Source organism: Empidonax traillii, unplaced genomic scaffold (genome assembly GCF_003031625.1).
Source record: "Empidonax traillii isolate 1590-97213 ecotype Southwest subspecies unplaced genomic scaffold, ASM303162v1 scaffold149:size904812, whole genome shotgun sequence".
Lineage (NCBI taxonomy): Eukaryota > Metazoa > Chordata > Aves > Passeriformes > Tyrannidae > Empidonax > Empidonax traillii.
This window is the reverse complement of record NW_020955342.1, coordinates 617,117-643,652: the sequence shown is the minus strand read 5'-3', so window position 1 is coordinate 643,652 and position 26,536 is coordinate 617,117. Positions and strand designations below refer to the sequence as shown.

General features: G+C 43.6%; 1 protein-coding gene across 5 annotated transcripts in view; it reads left to right on the top strand.

Moving 5' to 3' along the window:
- Positions 1-26,070, top strand: part of MTUS2 (microtubule associated scaffold protein 2) — a 249,282-nt gene extending 223,212 nt beyond the window's left edge. For all 5 annotated transcript variants that reach the window (XM_027884594.1, XM_027884593.1, XM_027884597.1 and 2 more), the window contains exons 8-15: positions 725-791; positions 7,416-7,630; positions 11,756-11,861; positions 13,730-13,803; positions 15,227-15,325; positions 16,770-16,889; positions 19,292-19,389; positions 24,088-26,070. In XM_027884594.1, coding sequence (XP_027740395.1) covers positions 725-791; positions 7,416-7,630; positions 11,756-11,861; positions 13,730-13,803; positions 15,227-15,325; positions 16,770-16,889; positions 19,292-19,389; positions 24,088-24,304 — 996 coding nt within the window. In that variant the 3' untranslated portion in view covers positions 24,305-26,070. The remainder of the gene's footprint in view (positions 1-724; positions 792-7,415; positions 7,631-11,755; positions 11,862-13,729; positions 13,804-15,226; positions 15,326-16,769; positions 16,890-19,291; positions 19,390-24,087) is intronic.
- Positions 26,071-26,536: the final 466 nt, after the last annotated feature.

Below are 26,536 nucleotides of genomic sequence, written 5' to 3'. Positions count from 1 at the left end.
GTACAGTACTGATCAGATACCTTCTGTCAAAGTCCATTCATTTTATTGATAACACCTTAGCACTGCTAATATAAATATGTTATAATTTTCTTTAAGCTAAATCATGCACTTTAATTCTTTAAGTATTTAGATTTCTTTTGAGACTAGTCAAGGAAAGGAACCCTTGTTCTTTATAGGTAATGAAATCACAGGAATAAATGTGTAAATAGTCATAAACATCAGGTTTTCAGTGGGATCTGTATGGGTATGCTCACCATGTCTAGAATGGTGTGAGTAAAGCTATCTGCTCTGCAAATTTCACTATGTGAGAATATTATTATGTTTGGAAGTGGTTAAATGGAGACATAAATAGATTAAAGTCTTTTAACAGAATTAATAAATCAGTCTTGCACATGCAGTCCAGCCATAAATGGTACACAGGTTGACCACAAAATGATAAAAAAAAAAAAGTCTGTTTAGACACATAGGAGTAGAGTATTTTGTGCTGTCGTGCACATGAGTGTGTGTACATGTATTCACAGATATACAGGGTATTTCTAGCCAGTGAGTTGTGGTTCCTAAGCTTGATTTAAAAACTGAATGAATTAATTATAATCCCACTCCCCTCCCCTGAAACAAATCTGAGGAATCAATCTAATCTGCTTTACTAAATGAACATGTGAAAGTGATTATCTGGGATAAACCTGGGGACTATACATACTTGTCTTTCTTTTTCCTTAAACAGAATGAAAATGCCCTTGTGAAAATAAAGGAGTTAGGAGTCGAGCTTGCAAAGATCAGGGATGAAGTCGGTAAGTAGTACAAGAAAAGTAACAACAGAGTGATTTTCTCACTTTACACAAAATCAGTTATTATTATTATTGGTGACCTGATCCTGGGGAACCTGCATGCATAAGATGTGATGAAGTGTCTTCTGAAACCTACTGGCCAGGGATTCTGTGGCTTTGCAGGGAACCGTGATTTTACCTCTTTGCTGTGGAGATTCAACCATCAACACACGTTGTGCATCATCTTTCCTAGAGAAAATGTTCTTCATAAATCCATAACTTCCATTCTCAAACATCACCACTGCCAAGGATAAAGCATAATGATGAAAAGTGGGAACTTGAAACTGTTGCAGTGCGTGGTGGCTAGGAATGCATCACTTAATTATGAACATTTGCATGTTTTGCAGTTCAGATATAAACTGAAGGACACCAAGCTCTGAACTTGCTTATTAATATCTCTAAGGTCTCTTCCTGGTGGAGACAGGAAGAGCAACGCATCCTGTTTGATCTGTGTATTCCCTGCGTGTCTGCATGCATCACTTTTCCACTTGGATTCTGATCTAGGCAGAGGAGACAGGGAGAGTGTAAAGATATCACAACTCCTGAGAGAGAAGGTGGGCTTTTGCTCTGGCTTCAGTTAACAGGCTGCATTCTTTTGGGCTTAAATCTCCCCAGAATGAGTGTGATGTAGGGTTCATGAGGACCACTGGGCAGAGGACACCCTGGGTATCAAAAGATGTTGGAACCGCAGATGACTGGAGTTATGAACAAGGGGGACTTCTCAGCTTTCCCTGCATGTGGGAGCCCAGTTGCTGGGTCATGAAGTAAACACAGATTGTGCCAAGTGGCCAGAGGGTGACTTGGCTGGCAAAGGAAGGCTCAGGCCAAACCCCTGTGAGATGGGCAGAACTGCACATCCTCCCTATGCTTCATCTTCACCTTGCCTAAGACAACCCACTTCAGAAAAGCTGAACACAGCCCTTTTCTGAAGCCCATCAACTTGTGCTCCCTGATGTACCCCTCTGAAATTATTTGGCTGATTTTCATTTCATGGTGAGCTTTATTGCCCCCATGGCAAACATATACCGCAGGAATGGCAGAATAGCATTTGCAGTTATTCCCTGATGTCTGCCTTCCTCCATCCTCTGACCTTCACAACTCTCAAAGAGGAATTGTTGCCATTTTTGGTTGGTACACTGTTTAGGCAGGGCATATCTGAAGCTCTTCGTTCAATATCCACTTCTCATTTGAAAGCCCTACTTCAATCTAGCAGGGTGGGTTTGCTCATTTTCGTGAGTGTTTTTTCAAGTGGCAGTGACATGGGAAGGAAAGAAAGGTTCGGTGCTGGAGATGAAGAGTTCTGCTTGCATTTACACCATGTTTGTACAGCTGAAGTGAATACAAATCCCTGGTGGCTTTGCTGGAGAACATTGCCAAGGGTATAAGTGCCTGCCTGTTTGGGGGTCACAGAGTAGGAGGTTCAGTAACAGGAGATCACGGCACTGCCTGCCCTTGCTATTGTCCTTGCACATGCAGCAATAGGCACCTCCTCTGCCGAGAACTGGGTCATGATGGCAAATGGGGAGACTGTTTTGCTAAGAACCTCAGATGCTCCAGAAGAGCAGGCTGAGCTGTACTGCTTCAGAAGGGAGGTAAGCTGTAGACATGTATTGACTTTCTTTCTCAGAAAGGGGAAAGGTGGTGTGAGATAGTCCTTTCCTCTGTGGTCCTGTGGGCATGTTTAATGGAGAGGAGCCATTACAGGCCACCTCTTCCTGAGCAAGCCACCACTCCGGGAGACACCAGGATGCTGAGCAGAGGCTGTTCAGGAGTGACACAGGTGGCTGGTCATCTGCTTGGTGAAGGTAATCTTCTCTGTACCACAGATGCAACATGAGATGCAACATAGCCAGGACTCTCAGTAGCGATGAACAAAAAGATGAACATGTGCAGGTATTGCAGTTCAGCAGAATGCGAAAAAATTAATCAGCAGCACAAATCCTAGTATGTATCCATAAATATGGAAGATCAAGGTCTATGGTTTTAATGCAAGTCAAAAATTGCTGGACAGTCTGTTTTCCTTTGGTATGAAATTATAAAATTAAGTTTTGTGAAACAACCAGTGTTTTAAATCTTTGGAAAAGGTGAAAGGCAAATGCCATGTGCAGGAGAGCTTTTCTAATCAGTGCACTTCTTTGCTATCTCTAAAGCAGTTCAGTCTGGGGCTGTGGGTGCTACTGGAGTCATGCAGCCTCCCTGTGCTGTAGGAGGGTTATTTTGCTCTCACTATCAGATGAATTATAGGTAATTCTATGAAGAAATTTAGAGAAAATCTACACAGCATGTTATGCAACCAAGTTGTATTCTGACTTGTCCCAGTCACCTTGATAAGTAGTGACTTATTAATTTAAAAATAACCAGTCCAATTAAACAGTATGGGTGTTGGTCAGAAATTCCTGATTTCTCATGTGTAAATTCACCATTTCAGACTCACTGATGCACATGTCTTAATGAATCAATGAAACAAGGCTGGATTAGCCAGAGTTGATACAGGCAGTGTGTCCAACATTTAGTTATATAGGCAATAGCTGTAATTCAGTTACAGTTTAGGGGCTGAAGTGCTTGGTTTTGAAAGCACACAGTCTTTATTAACTTCAGCAGAAACTGCAGGATTCTGCTAAACAAAGCAATGAAGCTGCAAGAGAGAATACACTGTTCAGAAAAGTCAGAATGTAAGTTTAAGGAAAATTCTTTTGCTAAATAAAACCACTGTTGAAGCAATAGCAGTGATAAAGCATATGTAAAACAGTTTAGGGAGACCTGCATCCTTCTGGAGCCAAGCAAAAAATTTAGGTTCAGATAGTGTCCACTTTTACTCCCAGCACTGCTGTGAATGTATCGCACCTCATCTGAAACCAGCATGGGTGAAATAGGATTCTCCCTCCCCACTCCTGGGGAGGAATATGGCCTCTATAAACACTGAGGGACTTGTTATTTTAAGCAATAAGATTTGCTCATGTATTTTGCCAGAAATAGCAAGGCTAGAAAAACATGAGAAGCAGTCATTCTACACTCAGGACACTGATCTTTATAAATTATAAATATAAGCACTTTTCAGCTGCAACAGTGAGTCTCTTGAAATCAAGAGATTTTGAAGATGGGCTATTTCTCTTCAAGCCAGTTGAAATTAAATGTCAGAATTACCTATTTCTTTGCTGCAGACCATGGCATGTGAAGCGAGTTGAGAGGAGATGTTAAGATGCATTTAAAAACTAGATGAAGAGAAGACAATCTGTTGTCAAGTTTAAAATTTGTATTATCTGTATTCATGAGAATTTGGAAGCCAAAGCCTATGTGCCATTTCCTCCTGGATATGACTCCCAGTCAGAGGACTCGTAACTTGAGTGTAGTGGCTGTGATTTTGTCTGTGAATCTGGGGTCAAGGGTCAGGAAGAAGAGAAGAGTCTAAGTGGCGAAGAGCCCATTTCTTTTGTCAGAAGCAAACAGTCCCTCTGTGGGACCACAGGACACCAGCCCCCCTGGTTCCCTCAAGATTTTCCCTCCTGAATAGGAGGTTGGACTGTGGCTCAGACTCTGCGTGTGTGATGGGGTGTCAGTCCCATAGTAACATCCACTTTTCCCTCACCATCCCAGCCCATCCTGAAATGGGTTTTGCTCATCTGTTGCACTCTGTAAAAGCCACTTGGTGCTCAGGGAGTAGGGAGACAACTGTAGCCAGTCTCATCTAACCCAGCACACTGCCATCCCAGGAAATGCCACGTTATGTCAGTCATTTCCAGCCTGTAAGCAGCAATGGAAATACCCAGAGAGAAAGAGAAAGACAACCAAGGTTTAACTCTTCATAATAGCAACCAATCATAGTTTTGCTCTCCCTGTCTTGTTCGATGTCAGTAATAGATTCATATAACTTTTCTTAGTGATTTCTTCTTTTTCTACGAGAGTGGCTCACTTTAGCAGTATCCCAATCCTGATGCCTGAAATTCACTGTTTTACAGCAACATTAGCCAATCTTCTGTTCAGGCATCTGTTTTGGGGTCCTTGCTGGTGGCGATGCAGCTGTTTCACTAGAACCACATACTGACACCACAGTAGATTCAATGCCAGCTCCAACAGGGAGTGCTCTCCTGTGTTGGTTCCTGCTCCCTAGGAGGGTAGGAGAGCTGCAGAGCCTTGGGCTGCATGGGTTTTGCCTTCTGCTGTACCTATTCCAGTAGAGCCACGCCCAAAGGTCCATCTCCTTACTAAGAAGAGATTCAGTTTTTCCTCACCCCTTCGGTCCTCGGCCTCATTTGTCTTAGTCTGAGACTTATGGTAGGGATTATTCCTTCACATTAGAGGTATTTTATATTCAGTATTAGGCAAATTTCCTGGGCAGTGGCCCCGTTTTGTGCCTCCAGTAGCATTGTTGGGTGAATGGGGAACATGCCCTTTAAGCGCACTTTCCCTGCTTTCCTCTTCCCTCCATTTTGCAGCTGCATCAAGGTTTGATTTGTGAATAGTTTTGTGTTTCTGGTTACAGGAAGTGTTTCAGATGGACTTTCTTTTGGTTAGAGCATGTTACTTCATTGCCCAGCCCTTCCTAAGTGCTGGGTAATCTCATCAGAGAGGCTGGAGAGGGCTGGGGTTCATTACAGCTCCAATTTAAAGCTTGAGTAAGTTTGAATTCTACCGAAGGCATAACTGCAAGCATAACCCCTCCTGCTCTGGGATCCCTTTACATGCCAAAGAAAATAAAAAAGCAAAAGAGAGGATTTAGAGCTATAATCCACACTGCCAGGAGACAAGACATTCCAGCTAATGACCATATAAAATACAAATTGTGCCATTTCGTTTTCAGTATGAGGCAGGTGGGAAAGCTTTTTATGGGCTGCCACTGAGGTGCTAAGATCACTGGTTGACTCTTTTTTCTGTAAGGAGCAGAGAGCTTGAAAGGGACACGAAGTTCCTCATAGTACTCCAGAAAACATCAGGATCAGAACAGGACCCCAGTAGTGGACATACTGAGCAAGTCTGGATATTGGTGTACAGTAAGTGTGGAAGCAGAGCTCTAAACAGGGTGAAAAATAGCTATGTGGGAAAGGAAATGGTTAGTGTGGGTGCCCAAACTGCCTTGCATGGGTGCACTCAACATGAACTGTGGGGACAGCAGTGGTAACTTGGACAAATTGTTGCTATCCTGGAAAAAATGAGCACATTCTGACACCATGGTAGAAAGAGACAGAAAAACATGCGGGGTGCCAGATATTGAGCAAATATATGGTCATAGGATAAATATGGTTTTGAAGCACTCAGCAGGGAGACAGCTGTTTCCAGTCCTCTTGTTTACAATGCCACACAGGTCTGTGCATGGCACATGCATTTTGAAAGGCAAAGGAAGGATAACTATGCAGACAGTTTGTTCAAAAGCTGATGATCTTTCTAAATCAGCTATGAGTCTAAACCAGAAAGAAGCTCTAGAAACCGACCTCTCCTTCTCTAGTGTTCTGAACATTGTGGTCACGATGATTTTAATCGCTGCTTGGCTGTTGGATCTTTACAAGTGAGCAAATTTGCTCTCTAAATGTGGTCTGGATGATCTTGTCCAACTTGCATCAGGTCTTCAGTATCTGGATTTGTTGCAATTGTTCTTTAGCAAAGCAAAAAGGCTGAGAACAGAGTGTTTGTGACACAGCTTTCCTTGGACCCTGGAAACAATATAGGTGAGGAACCAGATGGGGACATGGACTGATTATCCTTGCCTCGATGGAATTGTTGGAAAACAGTTGTAGATATGGTTGTGAATTCTGAGACATGATCACTGGGTTAGTTCACTAGAGTAAAAATTTCACATTTTCTGATTTCCTTCAGTATCAGCCTTTCACTTGTGCTCTCTGATTCCATTAAGCACAAGAGAGTGGTTTGAATATAAAAGTATTTTAAGCAAGTGTGCATTAATGGATTTGAGTGATCCTTGCTGGAGCTGGTACAAAAGACAGGTTTATGGGGTTAGCAGCTTTTAACAGCTAGAAAATGGGAAGTGTGAGATGCAATCCCTCTCCTAGTCAAGTCATCAATTATACTGCTTGCATAACATGTGCACAGGGTCTCAAGAGCCCAGGCAGCTTCTGCCTTCACTGGAAGTGGGGACTTAGCCAAGACTGTGTCTTCAGAGAAGAAAATAAGAAAAATCTTGTATCCCAGTTGAAAGGCTTTGTGTCAAGTGACTGTCTCACATGCTGTTTCTCATATCCAAGGCCAAGTAAAATGCCCAAAGCCTCAGTTTGTGGATCCAAGACTGTGCTGGCCAGGAGGGGACAACTAGTCACCCTGCACGTCCACAGAGTTCTGTGTTTTATTTATTATTAATGTTATAGTTATTGTTATTATTTTTCGATTCCAGTTTTGCATGGGCTTTTGCATACCCTGACAGTGCCTATATTGAAAAAAAAATGCATGTGTGCATGTGTGTATGTGTGTGAGAGAGAGTGGGACAGAGAGAAGCGGCAGCGAGAACTTGTTGCTGGCTGAGATTCATGGAAGTCCTGGAGTCAGTGAGAACCACCGTGCTCCGTGACGTACACACAGGTCCAGTTCTACTGTTTGGCCCAGAGCAGTTCAGAGTCTGACTCCATGGTCTTGTCTCCACAGCCCTCAACACGGCAAGATGGAAGAAACTACTGAGCGAGAAGGAGGAGCTGGAGAGGCGCTTCGAGGAGGAGGGGAAGCAACTCCGCAGGCAGCAGCAGGAGGAGATGCAGGCGCTGGAGCAGCGGCTGCAGGAGGAGTACAGCACTAAGAGGGAGAGCCTGCAGGAGCAGCACAGGCTGCAGCTGGAGCAAGCCAAATTGCAGCATCAGGATCAGGTCAGTCTCCATCTGTGGCCTTTGAAGAGCAGTCCGTGCCAGTACTGGGAGGGTTCAGGTAATGAAATATATTGAACATTCCAACAGGAAGGCACTGGTAATGAATTGATGACTGGAAAAATGTATTCATGACTATTTTCACTGCTGTTTCTCTCTATTAGTTCTGCTGTTATTTCTACAGAGTGGTCTGCTACTTTGCTGTCTTGTCTTCTCATGTTTCCCTGTGTTTTACAGTAAAAATATTAAGTGTAGCTCTGCTGCCCACACATACTCACTCCTCAACCCACCTATTTTAGCCAACTGATATGAAACCAAGGCTTAATAAGAACTCGCTCAACACAGTTAAGGCCAGCAGAATCATGCCCATTATTATTTCAAATGCTAGTTAAAGGGCAGTACAGTGAAGTGATAGCACCCATGCATCACATGCAGCATAAACATCAAGCACATGATGCACTCCAGGTCCCCTGATTTCTGCTCCATCATCCAGCCTACTCTCTTGGACTATATGTCACAAGTATGTCTCCTTGCTTTGCTTTCTGTATCTAGGTAGGAATACTCTCATAAGCAGCTGCTTTTGTCTTATTTTTTAACAGCCAAAGTGAGCAACACTGTAACTCACCTATGGGCACCTCTCATATAGTGGCAGAATATCCTGGCCTGGATTGTGTTGATATGCCTTTACCTGGCCTTTTCTCATTTTATCCCCAATAAACACTGGATACAGTTCTGATTTTTCCAGCTGCAACTCTCATCCACTACCCAACTCCACAGGTCATGAGGGCTTTTCTCGCATGTATATCTCTTGCACTCAGGTGCGATCTGTAATCTGTGCCTTTAGGCTTTAACATGTCACAGCCCCCGCTGCCGTGGGCGTGCCACACAGGCATCTGATGCAGCACAAGGGCCACTTGTCTGTGGAACATAAGCCCAGCCAACAGGCCCCCTGTTTGCCATCATTTTGCCCAGGGAAAGGGAGTAGCCTGCACCGAGCTCACGGGAGAGGAGAGAACCAACAGAGCACAGCAGAGATGGCAGCCTGCAGTCTTTAAGGTCAGCAATACTGCCTGTATTTGATGAACTGTAAAACACTCCTGGGATAGGAGCTGGCACTTGGTTCAGACAGCCATGTCGGACAGACACACAGTGTCACAACCTGTGCCCAGACTGACTGCTGCCCTTGTGCAATTTGGTTTTATTCTTCAGTGCAGGGGTGTGAAGGACTCCTGCCGGATTTTACCTTTTTTAACTGCTGGGCCTGCTAGTTGGTATTGATTTGCAGGTTTGTAACATGCAACACAAAGGCTTGAAGCAATTTGGCTGTTTTTTCCTGGACAAAAGACCTGTTTCTGTTAGTACATTAATTTTCAAAGATGCCTTAGAAGGTGCCATCAAATAGGCTTTCATGTCCTAAACCAGATTTTTCAAAATATTCATCTGTAAATGATTAGAACCTGTGCTGGGCCATGTATTTTTGTCCTCATTTTCATTTATGCAAGTTGGTTTTCTTGCAAGACCTCTACATTTTCTACTTTTCTTTCTGATATGAAAGAAGGATCATGTTCCCAGAAGTCTTGACAATTTTTTCCTTTCACTATGTCAGTGTCCGTCTGCCTGGTAGAAGATATGGGCTCTAGCTGCAAGGCTTGGCTCTCCTGGAACACCAGACATCAGCATTTGTGAAGGAATTTGCTCTGAGAGTTAATTTTTTGCTGAGATAGTTTTACAGCTTAGCTCTGCTACTCTTTGAAGTGTTTCTGCAAGCTCAGAGGACCACAAAACAGACCTTGGTTCTTCTCCTCTCAAGCTAATTGGTGCAACAAAGGGTTCTGCAAGTCATTGTAGAACTTAACTAGAAGTATGCTTATTTTTCTCATTTCCTCTACTGTGATTCTATACATCCTCACACAGAAGAGGTAGAAATGCATCTTTCCCTCTATGGGACAAACAGTTCTCTGTCCTCCGCTCTTTGGTTTGCTCCAGAGCTCTGTGTCCCTTGAGTACTGAAGATAACAAACATTCCTCTCCAGTGCTTTGACAGTGATGCTGTGACCCTAGTATCTCAGAGTTTTACCCCATATTTTCAATTCATAGTTCAGCTACCATGATGAGTTTTATCAGGTTTTGCCTTTGAATTCCTACTCCACTGTAGACCCATCCTGTGTTGAGTGCTCTTGGATCAGAGGAGGCTGACAGGCCATGTTGGAAAGCTGCTCACCAACGTTTCTTGGCCAAGGAAATGTAACTTTTACGCTGTACATGAGAAAAGACAGCACTTAGCTCATTACCGGATAGCTGTTGTTTCTTTGGATATGCAGTTGTCAGGTTTGGGAGGTTCAGCTCTCTCTGAGGAGGTAGCAGAGCATGAGAGCCAAACTCCTCACAAACTGATCATGTATGCCAGTGCATTCTCATATCTGCTTGTAACTAAGGGCAAAATTGCAGAGTAAAGGCTGTGATCTGGCTTGCCAGTGTTTCCTGCTTGAGCTACTCAAATCAAGCTGTTGTGCCCAGTGACTTAACTTCCTCCTCTTGATTTTACTGTATTAAGGCTTAAAAATCCCACCTGAGGTACCTTTTATAGCCAGAAATAAACATGACTTGTGTTAAGTGTGTTGATCAAGCCTATAGAGCAATTTAGTGGCAAAATTGGAATTAGCATCCAAGAGATCTTCTTTCCAGTGCCAGGTTGACTATCTGCCATGAAAAATTGCAGACCAGAGGTCATGCTGGGAGATGAAAAGGAGTCATTTGGGATGTGGATATGAAACATATAGAAAACAGAAAAATCCCTACAGATCATTTGGGAAATATTTAATTGACTTTATAGATAAATAACCTACCGAGGATGGTGGCAGCAAGAGGAGACCCCTTCACCTTCTGAAGCGGTTGGATTTGAGCATAATCATTCCTATAGGGTGCTGCTCAGCTGAGAAGCAATTAGAGTATGAATAAAGAGTTAAGCAAGGGCGAGGTAAAGAACATGGCAATGCTCATGAGCTTACAAACATCATATTCAGGGACATGGTGCTCTGGGAAAAGTCAGATGATAGATCTTGTCCCTTTAGTAGCCCATTGAGTCATCTATCCCTCCACACAACTTTCTTTGCTCTGTCATGCAATATATCAGCAGGCTGAGTCCCAATTATTTTGTGAACAGTTCTTCACCACTGAGTCATCTCCCTCATTACTATGAAAATTAGTTTGGATAATTTTAAATTCCATGTTAAATGCCTAAATCTCATTCTAAGAGCATACCTTCTCCAGTATGGTTGGAAATTTTGCTTCTGTTGGGTTACCTAGCACATGCTTGACAGTTAAAAACAGTGAAATAACATTTATTCCAGTCAAGGCAAACTCAGCTGCAGTAACTTTCTACCATTATTTAACATACCTGTGAACAAAAAAAGGTTTGAGTCAAGGCATTTTGCAATGAACAGCCATTTCATTGTAAAAAGAAAAATAGTCTGATCCTCTGCCTTGCCGGATATTACAGATACTATTGTATCAAATGTAGAGAATAAGACCACTGTGGTTACAAACCCCAGAAAAGCAAATCAATGCATTGCCTTCAGAAACTGCTCTGGACCACGGACTTAACCTTGATCACCACTTCTTATTGTATTTTCTTTAATGATGTATATCAAGGGACCATCATTAGGGATCTCGCTTTGCCTTTAGCCAAGTCTAGTAACAAACAATACACTGAAGGAGTCACAAACCCACAGGGTGCACTGGAACACAGGTTGCCAACAGCCCTCTTCCAGCTGCACTCCTCACTCCCACGATGGCTGTGGGTTGTGTGGTCATTAATATAATTTAGATTATTACAATGTTGAGATTTCTGAGCATTTAATAAATGCCATCTCCACCTAAGGATTTTTTGACCTTTTGCTTTCTTATGTACGTCTTTATCACCATTAACCTAAAAGAACAAAAATACTATCTCAAGGCATCAGCATGCCTGTTTTGTAATGAATAAAAGTGGCTCAGGTGCTAGAAGTGTCATGTTCAGTAGATCCCTTTATTTTTTCCACTCACTGGAGCTCTCTAGCAGTGACTTGTCAGTGTGCCACAGTGTGCCTAATCATGTGTCCGTGTCTCCACTCACTGTTGTTGAAACAGGTGGAAGATATCACAGCTGTCCATGAAGCTGCAATGTTACAGCTGGAAAATAACCACATAGTTGCCATTACAGTACTGCAGGATGAGAATGACTGCAAGATTCAAGGTAAGCCAGAGATAACCCAACAGCTACACAGCTATTCCAGAGCAGGAATTATTGCTGTAGTGACACTGTGTAAGCCTGGATTTTCTTCCTCCAGAGCAGAAAATTTGTGTTGGTCTAGTGCTTTCACGTGGGTTGGACTGCTAGGTTCATGCCAAGGCAGAGGGAGAGCTGTCTGCAGTGTGTACAGCATCTAACTTTGACCTGAGATTATCTGAGGGGGGTCTCTGGGTCAAAGATAAGACCTTCTCCATACGTTGCTGAAAATAGAGTCCAAATTCCACCTCACTTCACACACATACTTTTCTCAAGAGGCTAATCCTAGGCTATTCAGGAGGGTAGAGCTCACTGGATATCTCTGAATTTAGGTGCTTAAATGCCCACACTGTTTCTAAAAACAAGACTCATAATTTTCAGCAGCAAATGTCTGACCATGCTGAGCAGACCAAAGCCACACACTCATCCAAATGTGCACCTCAGCATTGTTATCTTTATTCTGTGTTACAGTTTTGACACAGGACTGATGCTGCAGACAGAGCTGTTTCCTCCCTACCAGTTCAGTCTCTTAACATGTCTTTCTGAATGCTTTAGCTGACACTGAACAACTATCTGTACAATCTACCCCTTTTTTTTTTTTTTTCTTAAGGTCTGCTTTTTAAATAGCTCTAGTAGGTTTTCCCACATTTTCCAAACCAAGCCATATTGCTTAGCTCTGCATTGTGTCAGTTAGAGACACAGTCCAGAGCATAATATGAACTGAGAACAGTCTATTCCCCTCTTCCATAGGCAGAGAGGGTATCTAGCATGCCATCTGTAAATTAACATATGCGATTTTGAAAATTTTTAATTAAAAAAACTGTTTCTGCTTGAGGATATTCTTATCTGTCTGGTTTTATTGGTATTTTTTGATGATAAAATTTAGTTGTGGTTTACCAAGGGTCTGGTGGCCAAAGTTTGTTCTCCCTGATCCTGGTGCGGGTATGAAATGCCCTCCTGTGCCTGGAAAAGGCACTGCAGCAGCTGCAGGACAGTGCTCTGTGCAAGACACTGGAGTGCTGGTATCGCTGCTCTTACTGTGAGCAGGGGTTAGAGGGCAGAACCCCGTGGGCTTGGGGGTGAAAATGCAGCAAATAGAGTGTCTGTATACTAAAAAGGTAGGTGCTCCTACTGCACTGAATGACATTTTGATGCCATTGCTTTAGAGATTAAACTTTATTTCACTTTGTTTTTTAAACTTCTCGTCATTTGTGAGTCCAGGGTGAGTTACTCTAGTGAAGAAATCTTTAATGATGTTTTTTGACATCTCTGTCAGTCTCACTACTGGAATAAACCCCAAAGCTCATCTGCCATGGCTTTGGGGAGAAGCACTGTCATTTGCATTTTTGCACCTGAGGTGTTGGCCCTCCTCTCTATCTTCCCAAAGAAATTGCAAGCCAAGATTTTAAATATATATAATTTAAAAAACTTTGATCTGGGGATACTCACTCTGCGTTAGTAAGTGACCCATTGGCAGACTGACCCTTTTCAGAGTACCTGGGAGCTGAGACTTTTGAGCAGTTCTGAAATCACTGAACGACCAGAATCTGTTCACATAAAAATAGAGGTATCTGCAACCAGTGCAGGAAATCCTGATCTTCGAAACAACTCACCTAAGGTCACAGAGTATATTACTAGCAGTTTCCTACTTCACCTCCATGTCCTAAAACTGCAGCCCTAATTGCACTTGCCTCAAGATTTGTGTGCTCTGGTTTGACAGACTTCACTTAGTCTGTCAATATTTACGTATATTACTCATTCACTTATATTACTATATTATTCACTTAGTCTGTCAATATTCACTCAGTAATATCATGTCTATGTAATTTCCCCAGAACTGAATACTGCTCACAAACTGGAAAAGGCACAACTAGAAGAGACTTTCGAAAAACTGCGGCTGTCACTCCAGGTTAGCAGTTTCTTTTTTTCCCACTCCTGTAATGATGTTGCAGAGCAGCTGATGGGGCAGCCCCAGCCCCTTTGCCAGCTGCCAGCACACCAGGCTCTTGCTTCTTACCCGCTATAGCACCTCCTGTCCTCTCCCTGTCCAAAGTGGGATCTACCAGGAAACCCCCAGGATTTTTCCTCCGCCTTAGGTGGTTCAGGAGAGAGGGAAAACCTGAAGGGGCAAAAGGGCATCTGGATAAAACAGTGAATGTTCTTTTGAACCTGCTGGCAAATTTGAGCTCTTCCCTGCTTGATGGGCCAGGCTCTGGCCTCTGTGGTGGCTGTGAGCGTCACCTTGTCTACATGGTACCCTCCAGCAGGAACCCCCAGGGCTCAGAAATGCTGACCCCTCCTTGGCTGGCCCTGTGCCTGTGCTTTAAACTCCTCTCTGCTGCACGAAAGTGGGAAAGCCGGTCTCATGCTGTAGACACATCTCCAGTCCCACTGGAGGACAATGTGGTCCCTGATGGGGATTGCCCAGGGCTGGCCCTGCTGTGCAGCTAGTCTGTGGCTGGCCAGGGTCAGCCCTGCACATCACATCTCCCACGTCCCACTATTTAACACCAGGCTCTCAAGATGAAGAAATTCCAAGGAGTGGAGGGGCAGAAGTATGCCCGTGATACGTGCTAAGTTTGAAATTCTTGTGTAAACAAGTAAAGATGCCACAGCAAATAATGCAAGTCCTGTTTGATTTCAAAGGCAGAGATGAATTGCAATTTTAAACCCTCTAACTAGCACATATTTTTGCACTGCTGCAATAGCTTGAGGTGTGTTGGCAGTTTTGCAATAAGCGCTGATGTAGTTTTTCAGCCAAGAAATCACAACTATGAAAGATAAGAACACAAATTTCACAGCAACTATGGATTTTACAGGTGTTGTATAGACAAGGGTACAGAAATGCCTTTGATAGTAACAGAAATATTATTGCTTAAAATAACGTGTTGTTCCAGTGTACAGCTCTGAGATGAAATGAAAATCATTTAAAATCCACACCATGAATTTATCATTTCTTGTTACCATGTTTGAAGCTTAGAAAGGTGAAGGAAGCAAAGGTGGGGTGTCTACTGCCTCATTCAGACTTTAGGATTGCACAATCACCCATGTGATATACATGCCAGCTCTCCTAAAAAAGAACATGTTCATTTTCATCCAGCACAAGGTGATGGGATGATTTAGCATCAGCCACAGGTGTCGCAAGGATTTTGTGATTCTCTGAGGCTTGTCAGACACTCCATTGTATGTTCAAGTGTCCTTACATAAAAAAATACCTCTTTGCTGAGGTTTCTAAGCCTTGTTCAGCTTTCCTGGTAGTTTCACAATGCAGACTGACTTGTATGAAGATCAATAATGCAATTCGTGTATTAATTTGTATGTCTCCCCTCCAGGACCAGATAGACACCCTCACCTTCCAGAATCAATCTCTTAAGGCCAAAGCAGACCGATTTGAAGAGGCTCTGAAGAAAAACACTGAGGAACAACTGAAGGTAGGTGACAACTCTAACTATACAGTCATCAAGATACATGTTTCTAAATATCACTTACATCACATGATTCAATGAATATCAATGGGATCCTCACCCCAGGAATGGGGTGGCAGGTCTCATCTGAGACTCCAAATATTTAGCTCCGGGAAAGAGTCAGAAATCTAAGCCTAGATCATCATTTTCTGATTTTGCTTATTTTTCTTTATTTTTTCACTCAGCATTTGTAGCTCTGTTTCCAAAACATTTCATTAACTCTATCTAGTATATCTTTCCCTTTTTCATCTCTTTCTCTTTTTCCTCTTTATCTTTTCACATTTACTTTTTTTTTTTTTTTGGTGCCTTCTGAACCAACTTCTTTGATATTCCTTCTATTCTCTCTTTTTTTTTTTTTTTTTTTTCGTGGATTTGCAGGGGACAGCCCTGTCATATGAAATATTTATTCAACTGCTGCCTACTGCGTCCATGCTTTTTATTTACAGTGTATAAGTAAACACACATTGCAATTATTTATGTGAAATGAAATAACCCTGAAATGACCCTCCAAAAAGAGTTTTCTTTCAGCTTGGGGCATTTCAGGGTGTTCACAGCACAATCTCATGGGCAGCTGTATCAACATGACAGAGAGGACAGAATGAAAATAGTGGGCTGTGCAAGGGGCTCAGTGAATTTTTAGGTGAGAGAACTCCTTAGAAAAGAAGTATGAATGTCTAAAACAGGCTTGGCCATGGGAAACAGATAGCATCAGTCCCTTTCTGCCTCCACTGCAGTATTTAATTTACGTGCAAGAACAAATTCTGCTGTGTCACAGTGTTGTTAATGCCAAGTACCACCAGGCAGTTCACTGGAGTGAGTTACACTGGGAAAAATCCAGAGCAGTGAAAGTCAGGGACAGTATTTCATCAGTATAATTCAGAGCACAAATATTGCCCATGAGCTGAACACTAGTATCCCCTATATCCCCTACATCCCTTCTGAAGTTCTTGAGCAGAGGGAAACTTTTTCCCACCAGATCTGACCTTTGCTAACAGGCACTACGATGCATTGGCGCAGGCAAGGCAGAATACTGTGGTTTTCACCTCCACCCCACTTGTCCAGTTTCTTCAGTTTCATGTTTGTATTTTTCCCAAGCCAAAATCCCTGCAGAAGCATAAAATACCTCATGTGGTTGCCAAGCTATGATTAGGAATGGGATTGCTGAACAACATGGCATCCCATCCTTCTATCCATGGGGCTGGTCAAAAAAAGGGTATTGTTGGCTACTCAGCCAAGGGGGTGTCAAGGGAGACAATATCATAGTGTTCTGGTGTGCTGCAGAAGGCCAGAGGTCCAGGTGGTTTTCACACCACTGAGACTCCTAAACCAGTGCATACATAAAGGAATTTTTCTCTTATAGCTGAAGATGCACTTATGGCTGACATATCCACATCACTGATATGTTTCCTAGATTGTGCGAGCTCCATATCTGCACTTAGAAAAAGATTTGAAGAGCTTAAAACATGTTCTGGAAATGAAGAACTTCCAGATTCACCAACAGGAGAAGATGATTATGGAGCTGGAAAAACAGGTGAGTTATCATTTTTCCTACAGGGAAGAAATCATAGAGGTAATAAAGTAAAACTTTGGTTACAGCAGATGAACTTAGAAGGAGTGAGTAAACACAGAAAGTTGGGGCAAGACACAGTCAAAGAGTTTCACATCATTGATCTCTTTTTTTTTTCAGTCAGTACCTGCTCAGCCTGTTAGGTTAGACAATGAGGCGAGTGGTGTAGGAAGAATGGAGGAAGGGAAACTTTGTGGTAGCCCAGGGCCTGCCTCATAAGCCCCTACAGGAGTCAGGTAGCCATGTATGGTCGGGGAGGGCATGTGGGGGAAGATTGAGCCATGGTGTTTCTTGCTGCTGCTTATGCAGGCATTTAGGGAGCTATGTATGAATTAGCAATATTCAGCAAGTAATTCCTCGCAAGGCTTACTCTTGGAAAGGTCTCTCCAACACTCCAGTAATGCTTTTCTGCAGCCTACACTGTTTTCTTATCCTTTGCTTGTGATAATCCCTAACGAAGAACTCCCCAGTTAACTATCAATTACATTTTTTATTGGAAAGGGGATTCATTTTGTGAATAACCTGCAGTGACAGTAAAAGTGCAGTATGGTGACAACATGAGGCAATACCTCAGCTGGGAGCTGGGGCAGCTGGCTCAGCACAGCATTCAGCAAGATTTGCTTCCATTTACAGGGAAATTTGAGAACTCTGATGATTATTTTGCTGAACAGATGCTTGAGTAAATGGATGTAGAGAAAAGTGCCTCTTTACAACTGAGGCTTGTTATCTGCGCTCCTTCCAATGAGCTGCTCCTGGAACTAAGCCAGCATCTGAAAGCATGCACTGTAGGGTTATACTGGGGAAAAAAGAGTCCCAAACAACAGCCTGTAATAGTTCCTGGTCATTCAACTGCTTTTGCTAATTAACCACATACAAGTACACAGTCCTATTCTTGCCCTTTATCACAGTAAAACAGTGTGTCTGCTGTGGTCCAAAGGCACAACTGTTTTCTGTTTAAAGATATACCCTTGTAAGTACCAGAATATCTACATGGCACCTCCAAATGCTCTGAAAGAAAAGGTGCCTCATGAGGGAGCAAGAGGGTATTCAAATACAGGGTCGGGCTTGGCTCCTTGGCTGCTGAAAGGGAGACTGGAAATGAAGGTGGCATAGGTAATAACTTAGGAAAACTATTGAGGAAGCAGAGAGGGTGCCCATGACAGTGATTCCTCTCTCAGAGCCAGAAAACAGGGCCAGAATCCACGTTCTGCCCTAACAAAATACACTGGACCAGGCCAGAATATCTGAGAATCAGGAGTATCCTTTGCAATTACCTGCATAGACTGGAAAACACTACATAAAACTGACATGTCCCCCATTAAGTGAGAGTTATTGCTAACTCCAGTGCACAGTATTTTGGGTCTTTATAAAAGGTTGTGAAATTCAATAACCGAGCTCACACAGAGATAAGGTTACTCTGTGATATCTTGTTTTCTTTCAAAGTTGTTGAATTCAGCAAAATTCAAACTGCTGGAAAACCAAGAACTAAGGTGATAAAGTATGTCAAATTCAAAGTTTGGGAAAAACAGGGCACCTGAGGCTATGGAACATGCCTATAAACATCTTACTGATGTTCTAATACACTGTTATTGATACCTTCAAACTCTGTCCTTGAACTGTCCTGAATAAAAGCTACCTGTGCTTGGGATAGGATTCATTTTAATTAATTACAGATTAAAGTTAAATGTCTAGTTTAAGCTGGTTATTCAAGCTGACATTGTCAGCAATAGTGAGAAAAGTCTCCAAAGGGCAGCCCTCCTCATGTGAATGCAGGAGCAGTCTAAGGCTCCTGCTGGGCATCATCTGCCCTGGTGGCTGATGTCATTCCTCCCCATAACTGAGGAACCATAATCCTAAAGGCTGGATGCCAGACTGTTGTGTCTGATGAGGCTAGTTGAGCTGGATGATGTCCATCATACCACCTTGCACTCCTCCTTCATCATGAGATGAAGGACCACTCATGCCACAATGTCCTTTCCATGCTGGGCATCCCCGTGCTCCCCAAGTGCCACCAGCTCCCTGTCCAAGAAAAACAGCTCATAATGCTGGCTCCTTGAGAAATGAAAACTGTGGTGGCACCACTTAGGAAAACCTTTATTTGCACTGAACAAAACTAAGGCCCTCCTCCTCCTCAGTTAGAAGTAAAGGCTAGTTCAGCTCTGCCCCTGCTCAGTGCTCTGCTGGTGACCCCACTTACTTCACCAGTGGTAGTGTGAGTCAGACCTCTAAGTCTTAGCTGCAGTCAAGATGACCACTTCCATCTATCCTCTAATTTTAGAAGTTGCTTTATGGACAAAAAAAGAACAAATTGTCTTGGATCAGGTATTGGGTGTTTTTCAGACTTAACAAACCTTCTTTTGATGCAGGTTGAAAAGAATTTAAAACTGGAAGAAAAAATCACCATGCTGCAACAGCAGAACGAAGAACTCAGAGCAAGGATTGAGCAAAATACTGTCATAACAAGGTTTGTGCTGATATTTGCAATGTGCCTTAGCTTGAAAGAAGGCTCCAGATCTTAATTGCCCAAGGCTGACACTTATTTCAGAAGGGGAAAAACTTATCTCACCCTGAAAGTGTATTTGTGTCCTGTTATGCTTCTTTCATTACAAAATCCTTTTTATACTGGAGTTTTCTTACTTTAACATAAGGAAGGCTACATATCTGTCTGTGTATTTTCATGATTTTGACATGCTGCTGAGAGCAAACTTGCTGGTGGTTCTGATCTCAGTATCAGTGCCCTGAAACCTATTAGTCAGTGGGAATGAGGATGGGAATGGGGTGTTTTCAGGAAAGACATACTACCAGTGCCACTGGCACCCAGATGGGGTTATCCATAGGTGGTTTTGTTCATTGGCACTGTCTGTTTGCACCCTTGTCACAACTTGGCAAAGGTGTCAAGGCTCCTTGTGTTAGTTAGGTGGCATATAAAGAGAAGAGTAGGACAGTCCCTGTCTCAGAGTTTATAGTATAAGACCAGAGACCACAGCTGGAGCCAGGCAGAAAGGATGCCAGAGGGAGACACTAGCGCTGGTCTTGTACCAACCCTGCAGCTGCCTAAGCTGTCATTACAGTCAGAAATAATGCCATTGGCCAAAAGTTTAGTTTAATTTTTAGCTGACTTTTAAACTGCAGGTGTCTCACCTCTGATTTTAGTTTTTGTCTTTCTAGTGCTTCATTTGTTAATGATTCAGCCTTTTGAAATTGTCTCTGGCATGCAGATGTTTTTTAAAAGGCAGCATTACATGCACTAACATTCACATGAGGTAAGGATTATATTTCCTCTCACCTGATTGTAAATACCTGTAACACACATGTTACTGTCTCAGGTGGGTGTCTACAGTGTTTCTATGTCTGGGAAGGAAAACTAGGAATTTTTAAGGTCTGGTTCATGAGATCAGTTTGAGACACCTGCTTTAAGGCTGGATGAATTGTGGCCTGGAAGTGGCAGTCTCTCTCCACACCTGACAGCAGCCAGAGTTCCTGGTTCAGTGCTTGGCATCTCTGCATTGCAGCTACCTGTCTCTGGCTGAGTGAATAGCACCCTCCCTCCACTCCCTGCCAGCATCCAGCTTGCAGCACTTTGTTGCTTGGCTGTAAATATGTAGGTACTGGTTTCAAGAACATCTTTTAGGAGAAATTCTGAATTTGAGGTCAGTCTGCAAATTCATCTTTGAGGACAGTAATTTTCAGCAGTAACTATTTGGGGATAGCTCTGGGGCAGCTATAGGGACAGCCAGGGCTTTAAAGTTGGAGTTATTAAGACTTGCATTTTCCTGGCAGCAATAGCCAAGCCAATTGCTCGTTTCTGTTGTACTGGCTCTGCCTGGGAAGTGCAGCATGAATGAGCTCTGGGAGCTGCCCTTGCTGGGGAACAACAGGGATTAAAGCTATTTCTGCCAGTATGCAATTCAGGTGCCCAAGCAGCTGTGACAGCCCAGCAGCAGCGAGAGGAGGGAGGGGAGCCAGAGAAAAGCCAGTCTTTGCAGCATGGTCAGGAGGGGTGTTCCACAGGTACTGGGGGGGCTGAGGGGTGCACCACGGAGATATTTCCAATTATAGCCAAAAGCAGGTACAAATGGAGGGACAAGAGCCTTTGGATGCAGGAGTTCCACAGAGCCTCTGCTGGAACTTCCTCAAGCACTTGAAAAAATCATCTGATTTCCCAACATTTCAGGTCCTCCCTCCAACTAACCAGCATTTTTTTTTGGTCCATTGGACTGGGGATGTTTGAAGAATGGTAATTTCCAGAACCCAAAGCTGAACATGACCAGGTCTGGTCTCTGCTGGCATAGCCCAGGCACCCAGTGATCTCTGGACTGTTTGGGTTGAGGCACCTTCTCCCACATCTCTATCGTGTTGGTGTGCCCCTGCAAATCTCTGTGGGTTTATGGCTGTGATTTGTTACAGATGCTTACATTGTTGGGAGACTGGGAGAGAAACACATCTGAACATGTCTGCTCCTGTCCAAGTAGTGCCTTTAGCAGAGGAGGGAGCTGAGCCCCTCACTGCACTCTGCGGTCTGTGCTCTTGTGACCAGCCTGTTCCCAATACCCAGATGAGCTTTACCAGCCAGTCACACACTAAGAAACACACACAAAGGCAGGGAAAGCATTTGCTTTTTTATTTTTTCTTCAGCAAATGCTGTCTGAAATGTATGTACTGGGGCTTTGCATATAATTTTTATGGCTGTCTTGTTCAACACTGCAAAAGAAAGTAATTCCATGTGTAGCAAGAGTTATTTCTTCAGGGTGAGCTCCCACGGGGACTTTCTCATGACTGTTAGACTGTGAGCTCATGCTGCAGCTGGTTCCCCAGTAGGACCGTGATAGATAGGATTTTTCTTCTCTACCAGGCAAGCAGCTTTCTGCAAACTTCTGTCAACTTGTGTTTTAGTCCTTCAATTCTGCTAGCCACTGCTCCATGGTTCAGGGACTGGGAGAAGAAACAGACATATTCTTGATTACCTGAACTACATTTCTGTAGGAATCAAGACTAAAAAAGCAGAAATTCTTAAAAAATACTTTTTAAACAGAATCAGAAAACCCCACCATCTCAGAGGCTTTTGTTGAGTGCACCAGCAGCCCATGGCATCCACTACAAGCTTCAGGCTACACCCAGAAAAGTTGCACAGAATTTTTTATGTGCATCCAAAATCCACACCCAGCTGCTGCTGAATGCTGGAAACACCTAGGGGACGGTTAGGTTCCTCCCTGTTCGTTTCTGTAAAATCCTAAATTGCTTGTAAATCAGGTTAGGTACCTGCCCAGAGCTGCCCCAGGTTGATCACATCAGGACCTGGCTCATGCCCAAGCATAATGGGGCTGCAGAGTCCTGGTGCTTCTTCATGCATCCTTCAGGATGTAGGTGTTGTCAGCACATGCCCAAAACACATCCTAATAAGGTCCCATATTCTACCTGCACTGTTCCATTTGTTTCAAAACCAGTCACTTGGTGCAAACTCCCTAAGGCTGGTTCCCATGAATATTCCCATGCCCCAGCTCCCCGAATGCCATTAAGTTATTGGACATTCTGAGGAGAACACTTCCCTGGTCCTTGCTGGTGAAGCTTCTCTAGCATTGCAGTCAGGAATAGTGTCTTTTTTGGGACCAAGGAGGAAGGAGCTGCAGGAGGACCTATAGCCTCATGAGCTTTTACAAAGGAGAGGGAAGGCCTTAAAGCTGATCTGCATCCTGCATCAGGACATCCGCTAAAACTGTGAGCATTGAAAGCGCAGAATCCTTTTCCTTTGCACGCAGTGAGTTGAAAAAGTCAATGGGTGTAACTGCTGTCTCTCCTCTTTGCATTCACTGACACTCCACAAGTGCTCTCTCACTCATTGCACAGCTTTGGCGTCTAAGCTGAGAAACAAGGGCAGAGTTACAGCTGACTACAGAGCTGGATTTTCATCCTCAAACAGAAGAAGGTCTAACACCCTGAGTAGTTCCCCTCTGGTGTCTGTTCTAGCTGCTGTGCTGCTCTGGTAAAAAATGGGGCAGCACTGCAAGCAACTTTGGGTTGTGAAATGGCACAGGACAAAGGTGGCTGGAGCTAGGCATCAAAGCTGTGGAGAAAGCAGGATTTAACCTGCACTTTGTGCTGCTTATTGAGTATCTGCAGGGGTGCCATTGCTGGGCAGGCCATGTTGGATTGATTTCTACATCCCCTTGTCTTCTTGGTGCAGGAACAGAAGCCTTGGCCAAGGGCCCATTTGTACAGGGAGCCCAAGTACCCACTGACCCATGGCTCTCTCTCCAGTTGGGGTGGGTTTGGCTTCACAGGGATTTAGTGGGCCATTCCCAGGTAGAAACTACTGTGCCGGTGAACAGGCTGTGCAGAAGCCACAACCCCATGCTGTGCACCTGCTTCCTCCATGTGCTGAAAGTGGGGAGAAACACTTAGATCGGATTCATTGTGCGGTAGCTCTCAAGGAACCAAAACCAACTTGGCCACAAGCAAATACTGATGCGAAGAGGACATCTGAAACCACTGTACCTACCTACATCCCCAAGCCAAGTTCCTGGGGCCAGCTCTGAAGTCCTCTCCAGACACCAGTGACCAAGGCTGGGCATGCTCTGCAGTCCTGGTTGCCCACCATGGGACTGATGGTGTTCTCTTCAGCTCCACCCTGTTCACAAACCCACGATTTCCCAGGGAAGACCAGCACTTTTAAATATACAAATAAATAAACAAATATGCTAGATTCTTCTTTTAGGGCTTTCCGGTTTTTACTCTGTTGTCTGTATGGGAAAATGGCCATTTTTAAAGTGTCTGGAGTGCATGGTCCATGCACAAATTTCTTGGCACTTTTGCATGCCCTACATGATGCTGGCAGTAGCACATGGCCAGACAGGAAGGCTAGGGTTCATCCCACCTAAGCTTTGGCAGCTGAGATGCCTCAAAGAGGTGTAGAGCAAAGACACAAGTACGTCTGGAGGCAGAGTCAGACAGTGTGGGGAAGCTGTGACTTGTGGAGATGCCTTTCTCACACAGCAGTGAAGAGCTCTGGTGCCCAGCTTCAGCATCTTGGGGCAGGGGAATAGGATGGGACGTGGCTTGCTGATCAGTGTTCTGCCTGGTCCTGCCTCTTGTGCAGCGCTGGCTGCATTAACGCAACCATCTTTGCCCTGGTATGCCTTACATGTTGTCCTGCTTCTCTCTCTAGGCAATTGTCAGAAGAGAATGCTAATCTTCAAGAATACGTTGAGAAAGAAGTGGAGGAGAAGAAGAAGCTCAGCAGGACCAATGAAGAGCTCCTCTGGAAGCTGCAGGAGGGAGACGCCGTAAGCCCTGTCAAACTCCCACCTGCATCGTCCACTTCTTTTTATCACTGCTCATCAGAGAACTCCTCTCCAGCAAAAGTCAGAACCTTGCGGCGATAAATCACCAGCTGTGTGCCGGAGGTTCCCTGCCTTTTACGCATTTCCAATCTGCAGAATGTTCCATCCAAGGAAGTACTACCATCAACAGGCGCCCAGCGTTCATGGCTGCAAGCATGTTCGGTAGCTGCATAGCTTTACACTAGGCAGGGTACTCTTATAGTCCCCCTATAGAAATTCTTGGTTCTGACGTGTCGATTAGGGTAGCAAAAAAGATAGCAAAAAGCTAGAACAGCAGAAAGTTAGGATAGCAAAAAGTTTAGTTTGATGTGTGAACATTATAAGTATGGTTAGAGCCAAAAGTTGGAAAATGCTCTATTAATGGTTCATCAGAATGAACTTTTGCTGCAGTATTTCAGGTTAGTTACAAATACAGTTCAAGTTGTTAATATTTCTGTATATGTGTCTGTGTTTATATACATGTACGAATTGTACCTTTATACCAATATATAGACGCATACACATATATATGTAGTTGCAGATGTTCTGAATTGCATTTTTTATATTATTGGATACTACTAAGTGCTGATATATTTTCATTACAGTCAGCAGTTTTCTAACTCGTGCCTAAGACTTGTATCTAAACAAAATGCATTTCTGTTTAGACTCCCAGGAATATTTATACCCAACCTAGAAGAAAGTTACACAGAAGTAGAAGCGCCTTCCAAATGACCACCAAGTGGTACTCTATGTAACATGAACACCAGCGAATTTGAAATTCTGAGACAGTACTGCCTTTGAAACCATCACCTTTGCATTGAATACCGGATAAGATATGCATACCATCCACTGCTTTTTGACTCTTAGCATTGACATTGTAAGTGGAGATAGGCTAGAGATGAGAAACCTGAGGGGTTTAGCAAATTTGGTAGAGGTTACTGGTTAACGTGGTTCAATTTTAGTGTCTTTAAATCCTAGTCAGATCTTCGTCTTGATTTACCTTGTCCTGATTTGGATACAATCAAAATCTCTGGTTGGTTCCTGTCCATTTTTTTAATTTCCAGTCCCATAAGCAAGAAGGAGAAAATAAGTTGTTCATCCTTGACCTGTGCTGGACGAGAGGTTTCCAATATTAGGATGAGATACTGGGAACCTGCTAGGGCTCTAGCCTCCTTCCACCTGAAATGCCAAACAGAGCACAGCAAACTACACGGGCGCAAATGAAGTCAGAATTACTTTCCTTCCACATATCTATATTATTTCACATTGCTAAAGCTTACCCAAAGTTACAGAGCACTTTGAAGATTCATGGAAATGAGTGGCTAAACTAACTTTAATTTTCCCATCTAGAAGCAAAAAGCCTGTCACTCAGGCTTTGGGTGACATCCCACCCGAGGGAGTGGTGGGGCTGAGAAGTGGCTGTGGTGGGACAGTCTGCAGGGCCCTCATGGTCACTGCTAGCAAGTAAAAAATATCCCTGAGCATGATTTCAAAAAGAAGGAGATCTGTGGGATGCTTTTCTACCCAGTCTGGGGCAAAGAACCTGCATGCAGGCCTGCTTTGCGCACTGGGGTCAAAGTAAGCAGGGAGAGAGTACATGAAGCAAACCCCAGGGGTGCAGGAGTGCTGTGGGGAGGGCGGCTCTCCCACCTGGGTGTGCATGGCACCAGCACACCCTGCACCCACAGGGGTGGGAATGCACTGCCCAGCAAACTGCTCGAGTGGGAGCTATGCTTCAGCTTTCCTGGGAAGTACTCAGGATTCACAGACTGCAGCTTAGATACAGCTTCAAACACCGTAAAAGCACCTGTGGCCTGTTCCATGGTGTTTAAAAAAAAAAAAAAAAGGTGATTTTTTTTTCTCCTTTTTAGAGAAATTTATTTTTGTAGCAGCTTTTGCATGATACTGTGATACTGAGCATCGTTAGAATAGATCACGCCACACCAGCTACTGCTATTGAAATGCATTACTAGATTTTAGTGTGTCCAGCAAATACACCCTCAAAATAAGATAGATACTTAGCACATACATGCACACAAAGCCCCTTCTTGCCAAGTACAACTTTAATCACTTTGATGCTTACTAACTACACAGATACCTGCAATACCTACTGCATTGTCATCTTTCATCCCACCAATACAATTCAGGTAAAATGAGATCATAGAAGCACAGGATGATTTGGGTTAGAAGGAATGTTTAAGATCATCTGGTCCAAGCACCCTGCCATGCACCGGGACACCTTCCACTAGACCAGGTTGCTCAGAGCTCCATCCAGCCTGACCTTGAACACTACCA